Source organism: Sarcophilus harrisii, chromosome 2, assembly GCF_902635505.1.
Source record: "Sarcophilus harrisii chromosome 2, mSarHar1.11, whole genome shotgun sequence".
NCBI lineage: Eukaryota > Metazoa > Chordata > Mammalia > Dasyuromorphia > Dasyuridae > Sarcophilus > Sarcophilus harrisii.
Genome location: NC_045427.1, coordinates 18,167,664 through 18,183,620, shown reverse-complemented (window position 1 = coordinate 18,183,620; position 15,957 = coordinate 18,167,664). Strand labels below are relative to the sequence as shown.

Here is a 15,957-nt window from a genome sequence, read left to right as displayed (position 1 = left end):
TGGTGGGGGCTCTGGCTTAGAGGAGGTTCTGAGTTCAACTTCAGCTTTAGATACTTACTAGATGTGCAACTATGAGTAAGTCACTTATCCCAGATTGGCTAAAAAAGAAAAGAAAAGAAAAGAAAAGAAAAGAAATAAAGAAAAAGAAAAGAAACAAAAAATATTAACAGTGATTTCAACAGGGAGAATCTGTTAGTAATCCGGGTGATTCAGGAAGACCCCATCTCTTTGTGGGATCTTTGTGACCTTACACAAGTCTCTCAGAGCAATTTTCTGTGCCTCAGTTTCCTCATCTATGAAATGGGGAAAATATTTATACTGTCTCCCCTGAGAAGTTGAGATGATCAGATGGAATAACTTACAAAAAGTGCTTTTTCAAATTCTATATAAATGTCACTCACTCACTCACCAAGAATTTATTAGGCACCAGCTACGTGCCAAGCACTTTGTTACAAAGATAAAATAAAAAATAATCTTAGCTTTCAAAGAGTCTACATTCTATCTAATTATACTCTAATATAGGAGGCAGACAGGTGTCATAATGGATGGAGCACAGGACCTGGTGTCACTAAGATCTGAGTTCAAATCCAGCCTCAGGCAGTTACAAGTTGTGTGAAGCACCTCTGCCTCAGTTTCCTCACCTATAAAATGAACATAATAATAGCCCCTGTGTCCCAAGCTGTTGTTAACATTGAGATAACATTTGTAAGCACTTTATAAAGGTCAGCTATTATCAGTCACTATTATTATGTTAATAATAACATAGTACAGTAGAGTTCTGGGCTTGGAACCACAAATGACCTGGGTTCAAATTTGTCCTTAAACATTTACTAGTTGTGTGACTGAGCAAGACATTGCCTGGACTTCAGTCTACTGCTCTGCAAAATGGTGGGGAAATAAGGGGATTGGACTAGACATTCCTCCCAAGCCTGATCCTGTGATCTTTTCATTGCAGGCTCTCTGTCTCTCTCTGTTTTTGTGTGTGTGCGTGTATGTGTATGTGTGTGTGTGTGTATATGTCTCTCTGTCTCTCTTTCTCTGTCTGTCTCTCTTCCTCTTTCTTTTTTTCTCCTTTTCTCTCTGTTTCTGTCTTTCGGTGTATGTCTCTCTGTGTCTGTTTGTCTCTCCCTCCAAGTCTGTCTGTCTCTCTCCTCTCTTCCTTTATCTGTCTCTCTCTTTTTTCTCTGCTTCTGTCATTCTGTGTGTCTTTTTCTGTCTCTCTGTCCTTCCCCTCCCTCTATCTCTGTCTCTCAATATCTTTGTCTGATTTTCTCTCTTCATCTGTCTTTCTGTGTCTCTCTGTCTCTCTCCTCCCTTCCCTCTCACTATTCCCTCCCTTCTCTCTCTGTCTTGCTCTCTAAATTTCACAGCTGTCTTGTGGCAAAGAAACCTGGAGTTATGAAGACCAAGTTCAAATCTTGCTGCAGAAACTTATTGTGACCCTGGGCGAGTCATTTAAACTGTTTTCTTCAGTTTCTTTATCTGTAAAATGGGAATAATAACACACTTTCCAGCATTGTGGTGAGGGTCAAATGAAAAAATAATTGTAAAAAAAGGTCAGCACAGGGCCTGGCACACAGTAAGCACAATATAAATGTTTATTTTCTTCCACCTTCCTCTAATCGTGACAACTTAGTAATACATTTATATTTATACAAGCCTTGAACACCAGGCTCAGAGCTAGATGGGCCTTGGAGCTCAGCTAATCCAACCTACTTGTTTCATAGATGGAGAAACAAAGGTTCAGAAGGAAAAAGGGTCTTGTCCAAAGTCACACAGGGAACAGGAGAAACAAAGGTGAAGAAGGGAAAAGGATCTGTCCAAAGCCACACAAGGAACAAGTAAAAGGTCTAGAATTAGCAACTTTGTCTCCCAGCTCCAAATCCAGTGCATTTTCCAGTGATCCACGTACCCTCTCAGGGGTGAATCTGATGGATTTCCAGCTCCCATGTTTTAGATCTGCCGCTCAATATTCTCATTAAACATAAGTAACTTAAAAGGTGTGTCTGAAGAGCTTCAGAGTTTAGAGAAGGCAAGATCCCAATTAGGGGGAGAGGATCCCTAAATGCGCGCTAAAGAACAAGTCCCTGAAGGGGATCCCATCTGGGAAGAACCCAGAGTCACTGCACTGGGGAGACTGAGGAAGGAACCCAGAGTCACTGCACTGGGGAGACTGAGGAAGGGGCCCAGAGTTACTACAATGAGGGAGACTGAGGAAGGAGCCCAGATCACTGCAACAGGGGAGACAGATTGAGGAAGGAAGCCAGAGTCACTGCAGAAGGGAAGTTTGAGGAAGAAGAGGTTCATCCTTGAAGGGCCGAACTGTCTGGGCCTGAAGGCCCCTGACCAGGCTTGTGGCTTCTCCTACCTGCACCTCCCCCAGGAGAAGTGGGTATGGGCAACCAGCAAACCCCGAGGCCGAGGAGGCTGCCCAGAGCAGCAGCCGCTCCACAAACCACTAATTAACCAAGCAAAAACCCTTCTCATCAGCAAAACCCAAGGGAGTGGGAGAACAAATGTGCCTCTGCCTCCTTTAGTCTGGGTTCCGAGGGCTTTACAGGACAGAGTCCCAGAATGCCAGAGCTGGGGAGGACCGGGAAAGGCAATGCCGGAGCGGGGCAATGTCGGCTCTGGGAGGAGCCTTGGAATGGAGCCTCATGGGAGAGGCTGCAGAGCCCAGAACAGCAGGACCACAAGGTTCTGCTGTCAAACCTCAGGCCATGTTAGCCCAGGAGAGAACCTCACAATCACCCCTTTTTCCAGAGAAAACGGAGCTGAATTGTCCCTACAGAAATCTGTGGATTTAAAACCTTGTCTCTTGCCTCCCTTAGCTGTGGGACCTCCCTCCCCCCCTCCAGCTGTTTCCCTGCCATTTAAAATCGGGCAAATAAATAAATTCTTTTGGTTTAGGAAGCTGGGGTGGGGAAGGTGGTTTTAATTTCTCTGAAATCACAATCCAGGCTGACAGCTGCTAGATTGGGTCAGGGTTTGGCCCTTTTTTTATTTTTGGTTTTTTTTTTTTGTTTTGTTTTCTTTTACAATCAGACTGTGAGCGGCCATCCCCAGACCTTGGCGGGGTGTCAAGCAACCCAAGATATCGAGGATGGATGTGGCCACCAATGCTCGGGTGAAGGCCCCGGGAGGGGATGGGGGAGGGGGTGAGGAAGGTTATAAATGTTTGGCCAAAGCTAGTTGGAGATAGACTGAGGCCCTGAGAGTGTCGAGTTAAAGAGACTCCCTCCAGGCTTCTGAGTTGTTTTTTTTTTTTTTTTTTTTTTTTTTTTTAATGTCCTCAATAATGAACATAAAGTGGGCAGCTCAGTGTTGTCTGAAAGACCTCGATCCCCGGGAGTCAAGAGACTGGAAATCTAATCTCAGATCTGTCTCTGACTAGCTGAGACCTTTAGCAGATTTGTTTATTCTTTGAGATTCAAAGGCTCATAAACTGAGAGGCAGAAGGGACCTTAAAGACCTGGGTGAAAGCCTTTAATTTTAAAAATGAGGAAGTTAGAGTCAGCGAGGCAGTGCAGTATGGAGCATGGGCCCCGGAAGTCAGGAGTTAAAATGTGGCTTCTGACTTGACTTCCATTTGCCTCCATTTCTTCATCTGTAAAATGGGGATAATAACAGCATCTACATCCCAGGGCGGTTGTAAAGCTCCAAGGACAGGGCCTGGCACACCGTAATGCTGTGTAAATGTTTGCCCTTATTTTTGTTATTATTATTAACCCTCAGTGCCCCAGACCTAAGTTTCTAAGCTGTATACAGAACAGATAGTAATCCATAGTAATAGAGGGAATCCTCTCTGAGAGCTTTCCATACCAATGAAATCACAGGAAAAAATTATTACTATTTGTCCTTTGATTTGAAAGATGATGACATCAGGAAGGCAATTCTATAACATGCAAGGGAATAGGATGGACGCGAGGGAGGGCCGTGCAAGGTCACCTGCCTCACTTTCCCCTCCAGAGCCACCTGGGTCCAGTGGCCAGACATAGACCAGAGTGAGTGGAGATGGCTCCGGATGAAAGGGGAAACCTGGGCCTTTTTAAACTCAAGTCTTTGTATCAGGTCTCAGTCTGACTGAGGCAACGGCCCCATCAGTGATTAAGGCTAGGTAAGAAATGAGGCCCAAAGTGACGTCTTTTACTTTGTCAAAAAAGAACAAGTCATTCTGGGAAGAGAACTTTAAGGTTTCTGACCAAAACAGAAATAATTATTTCAAGAAAAAAACAAGTATGAATGTATGGAGGTGGAAGACTTGGCACTCTGTATTGTGGCTGTGGAGTTAAAAAGTCAAATCATTAAGCATTTATTAAGCACTTACTGTATGCCAAGCACTGGGCTAAGTGCTGGAAATATAAAGAAAGGAAAAAATACATTCCTCACCCTCCAGAGCTCATTCTATAGTGGTGGTGGTGATGGGGGGGTTGTGTTAATGAACAACGCAACATCCTCACAACTATGTACAGATAAGCTATAGAGAGGGCAAATGGGGGTGAGGAAACTAAGGTGCCACAAGGGGGGAATGGATTGCTTGTAGTCACAATGCTGTTGGGTAGCAGAGGTGAGATGGGAACCCAGGTCTTTTAGGAGCATAGAGAGGAATCTTTCTGACGACATGATACACTGAAAACTAGACCTGCCCTCAAGCTATTTCTATTCTGCTGGGGGAGAAGTAAAGGTGTTATAAATGGAGGTGGTGGGGAAGAAGGCCGGTAGGCGTGTGGGTAGGGAGGAGCAATGTTTTATTATATACCCATTTACAGCTTCAGTCCTGGGGTGTCACAGCTGAAGAGGATCTCCCAGGTTGACCAACCCTTGCACTTGGAGGAGGTTCCAAATGAGCCTTCCTTCTTCAGGGGTGAGGGCAGAAAGGGCTCTTTTGACACTAGATACTTTGCTCAAGGAGCCACAGGAAAGATAAGAACCATTCTCTGTCTCTCTCTGTCTGTCTGTCTCTGTCTCTCTGTCTCTGTGTCTCTGTCTGTCTCTGTCTCTGTCTCTGTCTGTCTCTATCTCTCTGCCTCTCTCTTGGAACTCAGGTCCTCCTGACCTCAGGGTTGGCCCTCTAATCACTATACCAGCCAGCCACTCCTAAGAATCAATCTGGGGCCTGAGGAACATTAGCCTTTCTTTCCCCCTGAATTCAGGAGGAAATTTCTAGCCCTGCTTTTCTCTGTGTCTGTGTCTGGGTCTGGATGCTGCTTCCTGGCTGGGCCTCTGGGATGCTCCTTTCCTCCTTCTTTTTCTGCCTTCAGGGCCGCTCCTCAGCTTCCTTGCTTTCCCTTCATGCACATCCCACACCGCTCGCTCGCTCGCTCGCTTACAATGGGGGACCTCCAGGTCTCTGACCCAGGATTCTTGTCCTACATCACATTCCGTATTCCCAGCTCCCCACCTATTCAAATGTCACATCTAAGCAGAAGACACCCAGGCTAGGGAACTCATCTCTCCTCTGAACTCATCACTAGCTTCCCCCTAGATGTCACTGAGATACCCATGCACTCAATGACTCCATGTCCAACTTGGTATGGGAGCTCAGCTATGGATTTGCCCAGGAACACAGTCAGCTAAAGTAGGGCTTCTTCTGGAGACAGGCCATCTGGATTTGAGGAAATAAGTCTGGGAAAGGGGGAGAAGCCAGGCCATATTCAGTTTGGCAGAGATCTGCTCCCCTCCTGACTTAGAAGTCAGCACATTTGGGGGTCCAAGGGGTCTCCATGCTTTGCTTAAGCTGCAGGGCCCTGGAAAGAAAGCTGGCTTTGAAATGAGAAGACGGCTCTCTGGATCTCACCAGATCCCCCAGCCCTAAAGTGAAGTGGGAATTGAAGGTTCTACCCAGGCATTCCTGACCATGTCCTCCTCTGGCCTCTTCTGCCCCCTCCGGCCTCCTTGCCTGGTCTCTTCTTCCAATCTTGGAGACTCTGCCCCTGATGGGGAGCTGTGGTGGGTTTTCTTGAGGAGGCACCCTTAGTCTCAGTTGAAATAAATAATTATTCCAAAATCTCAGCCAGCTGGTAAAAATTGCAAACGTTTATTTCTCCTTCCAAAATTAGCCCGGTTAGTTGAGGCCTATCTCTCTGCCTGGCTCCAAGAGATCTTGCAGCTTGTCCTTGGCTTCTGCCTCTGCTTTCTTCAGCCTCCAGTCAGTTCCGACTCGTGGCTTCTTAATCTCCAGTCTGGCGAGTAGTCTTTTCTTCCAGAGTGTTCTGTCTCAGAGCCCTGTTGATGTTCCAGAAAAAATTCTCTTTTGCTCCAAGAGCTTCCTCCATATATATCATCTCCCAAAGGTTAACTCCTCCTTCTAGAGGCAGGGATTATGCCCAGAGTGCTCTCTGGTCCTGAGAGAGGTGTGAATTCAGACTAAACCCTACATGTGTGAACTCCATTGAGTACTTTTATGAGCTCTCTAAAGGTGTGAACACAAGCATTGTTTCCATCAGTTCCACCTAATACCTTGTTTCAAGTTCTGGCCCAAAATCAGATCAAATCAACTCCAATGTCTTCACACTTTGTAAAGAAATGTCTTAACACTTTGTAAAAGATTCCAACAGGGAGCTTTGATCTTTTCCCTGGAATCAGGTCTCCTGGCAGCTTCCCAAGCCTCCATGCTAGACTGCTTGAGCATACTTCTGCTCTGGCTCCCAGTTGCCTAGCGGGGCTTGCTTCCTTCACTAGAATGTCAACTTCTTGAGGAAAAACTGTATTCCTAGCTCACAAGTGTCTAGCATGTAGTAGTGAGCGCCTGATAAATGCTCTCTCTCTTTTCCAGTCATTGCTGTCTCCTTTCTCTGTCTCTCTCTCTCTGTGTGTCTCTCTGTGTCTGTCTCTCTGTCTCTCTGTCTCTGTTCTCTAAGTTCCTACCTCTAGGATACTGGAGCAGAGGGTCATAGGCTCACATTTGGATGCATGGGGGAATAACTTCATTTAACCAACATATATTCCTCACTCAGTCTCACTTATACCTCCAGGCCCTGGAGGTACAGACACAAAGAAATCGACCCTTCTTCTCACTAAGCTTTTATTCTACTGGAAAAAAAGTGAGGTGCACACAGATTACTGTTTATTGTCGCTAATGCAGAGAATGTGTGCAAAGTCTAGGAGTAGATTGGGATGGAAGTGAGGGGGGTGAGGACTGGGGTGTGGCTGCTCCTATGCCACGTCTGATTAGAGACGCCTAGGGAGTGCCATAATGACTGCTAGCCTTGTTATCAGCCCGCCTGGGAGTAACATTTCTTGTAGTTTCTTGTGCCATTTGAATACGCTTTCCTGTGTGACCTTGAATAAATCACTTAACCTTTCTGAGGTTCCGTTGGCTGACAGACTGCGGGCTCAATGTCTAGGAAGTTGGCATCAGAGACTGGCAGCAGTAGAAAGTCATAGAGCATGGCCCTGCCTTGCCAGCCACACAATGCACGGCTGCTTATGACTGGCTCCTTGGAGCTAATCTCCTGGGCATCTCCCGGGCTTGGGACCCTGCAAGTAGAGGCCGGTGGGGGCTTTCCCTTATCCCCTGCTCGCACTTCCCAGTTAGCAGCGTCTCCCTTCCAGTTTAGTCAGGAGGCAGAAGCACAGAATCTACTCATAAAGACCAGTTAATCAGACCTTCAGACTCCAGCCTGTGCCCCCAACCAAGAAGTACTCCAAAGTCAATAATGAGAGCTGATATTCCCAGTTTAAGTGTACAGCCCTTTGGGGCACCTCTTCTCCACTGATCCTCACTTGGGGACGACTCGCTTTTGCCTTTCTAGGTAACCCCAGTGCTTAGGACAGAGCCCGCCACACATGAAACCCTCAACGGACAGCAATGTCGTGTAGATGCCATGATTTTGGGTAGGTTCACTTCCCAGAAAGGAGAAGTAACGGGATCATAGGAGCTCAGGTCTAGAACTGAAGGGACCTTGGAGCCATCTAGTCCAATGCTTTTGTTTTTACAGATAAGGAAACTGAGGTGAAGGGGTCCCACAGGTCCCCTGAATCCCTGAATCAGAGCAGGGATTTGGATTCGGGGCCTTTCTCCATTGTCCTATAACCATGATGGGAGTAGGCTCAAAGTTAAAAGGTCAGGTGAGGAACAGCTAAAGGAAGAGGCCATTGAGCTGGAGACCAAAGAGGTACGGCTTGGGCTTCAGAGGACCTGGCTTCAAATTATATCCCTTATCTGTGGTCTTGGGCAGGTCTCTTATTTTTCTTCTCTGGGCCTTTCAGATCACTCTTTTATGAAATAGAGGAGGGAAGTATAAAATTCTATGAATCAATTCTGTCACGTAGGGATGACTGGGCTGGAAAAAACGTGATATAATGACCTTCAATATTATATATATGATAAGATGACATGACATCTAAGATATATAATGACCTTAAGACATGACATATAACACTATATTATACACACAATATGGTGGAATCACATGATGACATGTGATAAATAAGAGAATAATGTATGATAGGATATATATGATATAATTTCATATATCTGGGATGCTGCTACATGGAAGAAGAATTAGCCTTTTCCTCTAGTGCTCCAGGGACAGAATCAATAGGAAATGGAAAAGCAGATCTGAATTCATTATAAGGGACAACTTTCCAACAATTGGAGGGGCCCAATAATGGAATGGATTGCTTTGTGAGGTAATGACTTCCCTGTCCCTTGGAAGTATTCAAGCAGAGGCCTACCAACCACTGCTCAGAGTTACTGTGGGAAGGGAGGGCAGTAAACTGAACAGGTCTTCCACCTGGAATTCAGAGGAAAGGGAGATTTGCTTCCAACTAGAGTCAAGAGACCTGGGTTTGAATCTTCAGGGAGGATCATGGGAATAGGACAAGTCACCTAAGCTGTCACATCCTCCATCCCTTATTGGAGTAGGAGTAAGTATCTGTGTATTCCATAATTTCAATTCAGTAAATTCAGTATGTAGAGCTCCCAGTTGCAGACACTTACTAGCTGTGTGACCCTGGCAAGTCACTTTATTACTCTCTGTCTCAGTTTCCTCATCTGTAAAACAAGAATAACAGATCTGACCTTAAAGGGTTGTTATGAAGCTCAGAAGAGATATCTGTGAAGTGCTTAGTGCAGTATCTGGTACATTAGTATACAGTAGGTGCACATATAAGGAAGCACAAAGTATGTAACATAGCAAAATGCACAGGATGGAGGAGTCTGGTTCAGGAAATCCAATTAGGAGACTACTGTAACGGCAGCAATAAGGGCTGGGGCTTACATGGAGCCCAAGGACATGGAGTGATGTTCTGGAGGCAGAGATGAACTGACTTTACAACTGAGTATTTGGGGGCACAGGAGAGGAAAGAGCAGAAGATTTGACTCTGAGGTTGTAAATCAGGGTGAACAAAAGGGTGAGTTCTGTTCTGGAAATAGTGAGACTGGATACCTATAGGACATCCTGTTGATATACAATGGACAAGTGTTATTGTATGATGAGACTTCAGGAAGGGGGGAGAGGGAGAGAGAGAAGAAAGAGAAAGGGAAAGACACAAAGAGAAAGAGAGACAGAGAGAGAAGAGAGAGAGACAGAGAAAGAGAGAGAGGAATGGAAAGAGGGGGTGCAAAGGGAGAGAGAAAGAAGAAAGAGAGAGAGGGAAAGAGATGAGAGCCAGAGAAAGTGAGAAAGAGACAGAGATATAGAGAGAGAAGAGAGAGAGAGGGGAGAGAGAGACAGAGATAGAAGCAGAGAGAGAGAGAGAGAAAGAGAGAGAGAGAGAGAGAGAGAGAGAGAGAGAGAGAGAGAGAGAGAGAGAAAAGAGAGAAGCAGATACAGAGGCAGTCACATAGAAACAAAGACAGAGATGGAAGGAAAGGATGAAAGAAGGAAAGAGAATCAGAGATAAAGAGATAAAGATACAGAGAGAGAAGGGAGGGAAGAAGAAAAAGAGAGAGAGGAGGAAAGGAAGGAGAGAATACACAGAGACAGAGGGACAGAGTGGGGCCACACAGTTAGACAGACACAGAAAGGGATGGGTTGGATATAGAAACATGAAAGTCATCTGTATGGAGATAATAATGGAGGCCTTGGGATCCAATAAAATCACTCATAGCTGCCAGTTGGTGAAACCTCTCTACGTACTCCAGTGCCTCAGTCTTCCCTTGTCCTGCTCCCATCAGGTTCTGGGGCATCCCTGTTGCCTCCAGAATGAAGCAGATACTCCTGGGCTTGTCAAGTGAAGCTCTGGTCCACCTGGCCTCTTGTTTCCATTCTTTTTTTTTTTTTTTTTTTTCTGAGGCAATTGGTGTTAAGTGACTTGCCCAGGGTCACAAAGCTAGGAAGTGTTACGTGTCTGAAGCTGGATTTGAAATCAGGCTCTGCTGACTTCAGGATCAGCACTCTATCCACTGCACCATCTAGCTGCCTCTCTTGTTTCCATTCTTAATACACATCACTCACCTCCCAAATATATCCACCCGGCTCACTTGGGGTTCTACCTTCAGCAGGCCCCATCTCTCATCTTCTGGTCTTTGCACCTCCTATTCCTCTAAGATGGTTACATGATTTATTCAAGACCACACAGCCATAAGTGGCAGATCCAGGATAGAAACCCAGTCCCTGTGACTCCAGAGCCTTTCTGAAACTTGATGGGAGAACGTTGCATTCTGGGCAAATGTCAAAATAGAAACAGACAGCAAAATGGAGCTTGGCTCATCCAGCTTGGCTAAAACTCGGAATATGTACCTTAAAAAGATCATTTTGAGCTACAGGCCTACTCTTAGAAATGTGTCTTTGGCAAGTGCCTTATAGGCCTCTGAAGTCCAAGGCATTTTGGAGCCAAAGTTTCTGAGTCAAAGGGAACCCGTGGGTGATCTGGAGAAGAATTCACACTCCCAAGAATAATCATTGTAAATGCATAAAATAAAATATACAGGATTATCTATCACTTTCTTTTATTTTCCACAATGTATTTAATTTTTTCCAATTATATGTAAAAAGTTTTCAACATTTATTTTTGTAAGAGTTTGAGTTCCAAATTTTTATACATTTTCTTTTTTTAAAATTAAAAAAATTTTTTTCCAAATACATGTAAAGATAATTTTCAACATTCACCCTTGCAAAACCTTGTGTTCCAAATTTTTCTCCCTCTCTTCCTCCCTAACAATGTAGATTAAACACTTCTTCTTTAAAACATATTTCCATATTCATAATAATATTGTGCAAAAAAAATCAGATCAAAAGGTAAAAGAAAAAACACAAGAAAAAAACAAGCAGTAAACAAACAACAACAAAATAAAAAGCTGAAAATACTGTGTTGCGATTCACATTCAGTTCCCACAATCCCCTCTTTGGATCTACATCCAAAGTCCACTTGGTTGAAAAACCAAGTCCATCACAGTTGATCATCACATAATTTTGTTAATATACAGGATTATCAAAAGATAGTAAAAATGTCATTTTTTTGGCTTATAATTTATTTTATATATACAAAATATAATCAGTTCTTGGGTTGATTGCCAGTAAGAAAGATCTGTAAGGTCCCTTCTAATTCTCAGCCTATGCACAGAATAGACATTTTGATAAATATTTGTTTCCAAGATTATATGATGATCAACTGTGATGGACATGGCTCTTCTCCACATTGAGACGATTCAGGCCAATTGTGGTGGACTTGTGATGGAGAGAGCCAGCTACATCCAGAGGGGAAGACCAAGGGGACTGAATGTGGATTACAGCATCGTATTTTCATCTTTTTTTGTTGTTTGTTTGCTTGTTCTTTTCCTCTTTTTTTTTTTTTTTCCTTTTTGATCTGATTTTTCTTGTGCAGCATGATAGAGGTGGAAATGTCTTTGGAAGAACTGCACATGTTTAACCTGTATTGGATTGCTTGTTGTCTGGGGGAAGGGGAAGGTAGGGAGCAAGATATGGAGTCTAAGGTTTTGCAGGGGTGAATGTTGCAGGCTATCTTTGCATGTATTTGAAAAAATAAAAAGCTATTACAAAAAAAAAAATTAAATGTTTGTTCAATGAATGGGTGTCCATTCATTGGCTCATCCAGCTTGGCTAAAACTCGGAATATGTTACCTTAAAAAGATCATTTTGAGCTACAGGCCCACTTTTAGAAATGTGTCTTTGGCAAGTGCCTTATAGGCCTCTGAAATCCAAGGCATTTTGGAGCCAAAGTTTGCCCCATCAGACTGTGCTTTTATTTGAGAGAGGGAAACTGAAGTGTTTGCCTCTGCCAAAGGAAGCATCCCCCAGGAAAGAGATTTCCAGTTCAGAATATTGCTTATGTTCTAGGCACTGCCTGTGGCTGGTGAACTAGAAGGAAAGAAATAATTTTGTCACACCTACTATGTGCCAGGCACTGTACTAAATGTGTTTAAAAAACAAACAACAAATATCTCATCGGATTCTCAGAGTAACCCTTTGTGGGAGGTGATATATTATCCCCATTTTACAGTAGAAAAACTGAGGCTGGTAGAGGTCGTGACTTACTCAGGATCAGCCACCTAGTAAGTGTCTAAGCCCACATCTGAATTCAGAATGGGCAGCTATGGTGCAAGGGAACTGGAACCATTCATGGCCCCCAGAATCTCAGGTCCTTAGAAATCCACCTGGTGTGGGGTGTCTTGTGCACGACGATAAGGGTGGGAGGGTACAAGTTGGTGCCTGGTTCCCACCTGCAATGGACGATCTCCCAGGAGGCTTCCAGCTGTGATTCATTGATTCTCCACTCTTCCTTATCTGGGGGCACCCAGAAAGGGAAGGGCATGGGTGTGGTGGCAGGTCAGGGATAGGGCCTAAGGGGCTAAGGATGACAGGCTGATAGGCTTGGAAAGGAAAGGCCTTTAGGGCTCCTCTGGTCCACTCCCCACTTTTTTCAGAAGCTGTAGACACACTATGTTCCACTAAGAAGGATCTTAGGCCCTGGAACGTTAACATGTCCCACAGAGGTCATAAAGTCCAACCCCCTGTTTAAAAAGGGGATGACCTACTACGTGAAGTCAATAACAACAAGCGCCTACTGCATTTACTATTTGGATGTCAAGTATAATTAATGTTGGCTGCAGAGAGAAAGGGAAACATGTGGTCACAAGAAACTTACACGTTCTGGGGATATAACATGCACATGATGAGTGCACACAAAATGAATACAGTTTAGATACAAAGTAGAAGCAAGTTCTAATGGCTGGGGAGGGGACATAAGGCTCCTGTTCTTGCAGAAACCATCCAAGGGAAGGTGTTCCAGTCCCTGGAGTTTAGGAAAATCTGCTTGGCAGCTGGAGGATGCATTGGAGTGAAATGTCACCCTAAATTGGGGTCCATAAAAACCTGAGTTCAAATCCAGCCTCCAGTCCCAACTAGCTGTGTGACCCTGGGCAAATCGCTTCATTCTGCCTCAGTTTCCTTATCTGTCAAATAAGCGGGAGAAGGAAAGGGCAAGCCACTTCTCTCTGCCCAGAGAAAACATCAAAGGCTGGGAAGGGACTGAATAACTACAACGGTCCATCTAACTTCCCTGCCTCAGTTTCCTTATCTGCAATTTGGGGATAATAATGGCACCGATAATACGTGCCATTTATTAATGCTCCTTGTCGAGCCGAGTGACCCGGTGAGCGAGGGGAAGTCCCCGGCGCTAGTGGATCGGGTTTTCCTTGGGATCTCCTCGGCCCTTACCTCCACAGGGTTATTGGGAGACTCGGATGGCACAATGTGCCCAGAGTGCTTTGCAAACTCTACAGAAATGTCAGCCGCTGGCACGATTCCGGGGCCTAGGTAAGGCTGGGCTTGGCGCCGGTCCCGACCCGGAGCTCGCTAGGTGCAGTGGAAGCTTCCACAGCGGGAAGCGTGGAAGGAGCGCAGGCCTCACGGCTTGCGGAGAAATGGAGGAAAGGAGGGGCTTGGGGCCGGCTCCCTCAGAGGGCGGGGGCGGCCCCGGAGCCCCCGGGGCCAGGCACGGAGGAGGGGCTGAGGGATACCGCCGGCGGCACGGGCGCCTCTCCACGCCGGGACAGCCGCGATTCGCGCAACAGGCCACCCCGTCACTGTGCTCCAGCCCGGGCCTCGGGAACCGACCGGGCTGGCTTTGCACCACGCTCCCGGCCCCCGGCGGGGGTCCTCGCAGCGGCGGGCGCCACTCCGGTCTCCGCCCCGCTCCCGGCCGGGCCGTGCACGCGCATCCTTCCCGAGGGAGCGCCGGAGGGAGGAGCGGGGTGGAGGGGGGGGAGCCCCCTCGCCTCTCCCCGAGAAGCACCCCGAGCCCGCCGCCTCAGCCCTTCCCGCCCCCCCCCGGCCGCGGCCCGGCTGCCTGGAAATGTGCAGAAGAGCTGTGACGTCACAAAGGGGCGGGCATGGGCGGCAGGTTGGCCAATGGAGAGGCTCAGACAGGCCCTTCGGCGCTCGGGATTAGCTGCGGCGGCTCCCCCGGCAGCGTTTTCCCCTCCCGCCATGGCGTCAGGCGCCACTGCAGCCGGAGGTGGGACCCGCTGAAAGAGTGAAGTTTTTTTCTTGGCTCGCCGTGCTCCGCTCGCCCTCCTGCGCCCACGCTTCGGCCCCGGCTGGCGGATGGCGCTGCGGAGCCCGGCCGCCGGACGGAGGATGGATGCGGACTCTCGCGAAGGAGGCGGCGGCTCCGGCCCCGGCGGCGGCGGCGGCAAGGACGCGGGCGCCGAGGACTACGAGAACCTGCCTACGAACGCCTCTCTGTCCACGCACATGACAGCGGGGGCCATGGCCGGGATCCTGGAGCACTCCGTCATGTACCCCGTGGACTGCGTGAAGGTGAGGCTCCGCGAGCACGCGTGGGCGGCCGCCCGCCCCGAGACCACCCCTGCGAGCCGTGCACTCTGCCATCCCGTCCGGCTGCCCCCGTGCTCCCGGGGGGCGTTCTTCTCCCGGGGGGAGGGGGGGTCCGTTCCGGGAACTTCCAGTTGGAGGGGGGCGTTCCGTCCCGGGGACATTCCATCCCGGGGGGCGCCCCGTTCCCTGGGGCCCCTCATCGCAGGGACGTTCCAGCCCGGGGAGGGGGGGGGGCGTTCCGTTCCGGGAGCGGGGAGGAGCGTGCTTGGCCGCTGAGGCCGGCGGGCCGTGCCCTGCTCCCGCCCCCGGAGCCGGGGATGGCGGGTGCCTCGGGAGCCCTCTTCCTCGGCCTGGGAGGGCTCGGCCCGCCCCCTCCCCCTGCTGCTCCTCCTCCTCCCCCTGGCCTGGAGCGAGCACATTTCTCCCAGAGTGGGTGTGTGCGTTCTGGGAGCTGGGGGAACACACTCTTCCCCCGGAGCCGGAGCTTGCACGGGAGAAACTTGCGTCCGTCCGGGAGGCTGCTCCCTGCCCGGGAGAAAAGGGGCTGGGCCCCCCTGCTGCGGATACCCTGGTTTTGAGCAGCCTCTCCCGGATATAGCAACTGTCAGGCCTCCTTAGGTAGCCCGGGGCCCTTCCCTGCCTCCAGTGCCGAAAGATCCGAGGCAGCCATTCCCCGGGAGGGAGCAGCTGCTGGGGTGGGTGGGTGCAAGATTCCTGGCCCAGGACCGGGAGCTGGCCCAAGGGATTCCGCTCCCTCCGGCAGAAGAAGGGCTGCGAGAGAGTTGCGGTTTCGTTTCTCTCTCCGGATCGTGGGAAACACCCACGTGGAGAAAGTGGCAGCCCCTCGGGTCGTGGGAGGCAGAAGCCAGATCTATTTAGGGCTGGTCCTGCCGCTAACCAACTGTGATCTAGCTTAGCTGTGTGACCTTGAGTTGGTCATTTCTCTAGGATTCTCCCTGCCCCACCTCCCCCCCCCAAAAAAAAAAAAAAAAAGTATATGAGGGAAGAAAGAAGTGCATGGTGTTTGAGACTCTCCTGATTAGACTCTGGAACTCAGAAGGGACCCAACTTTCTTCTTATTGCACAAGGGATTTTGTCCCTGGTCCAAGGTCACACAGGTGGTGGCAGCCCCTCCCGGCCCATAGCTTCCTCTGCCTTCTCCCGCACCACCAGCCTAGAGGGCCACGGGGCTGGCCAAGAGTTTGGCCCC

At 48.1% G+C, this 15,957-nt stretch overlaps 1 protein-coding gene across 1 annotated transcript in view; it reads left to right on the top strand.

Annotated features, from left to right (window-relative positions):
* The first annotated feature begins 14,403 nt into the window (after positions 1–14,403).
* SLC25A37 (solute carrier family 25 member 37) overlaps positions 14,404–15,957 on the top strand; it is a 45,571-nt gene continuing 44,017 nt past the window's right edge. The window contains exon 1 of the mRNA XM_031949658.1: positions 14,404–14,729. Within this exon, the coding sequence (XP_031805518.1) occupies positions 14,514–14,729 (216 nt within the window). The 5' untranslated portion in view covers positions 14,404–14,513. The remainder of the gene's footprint in view (positions 14,730–15,957) is intronic.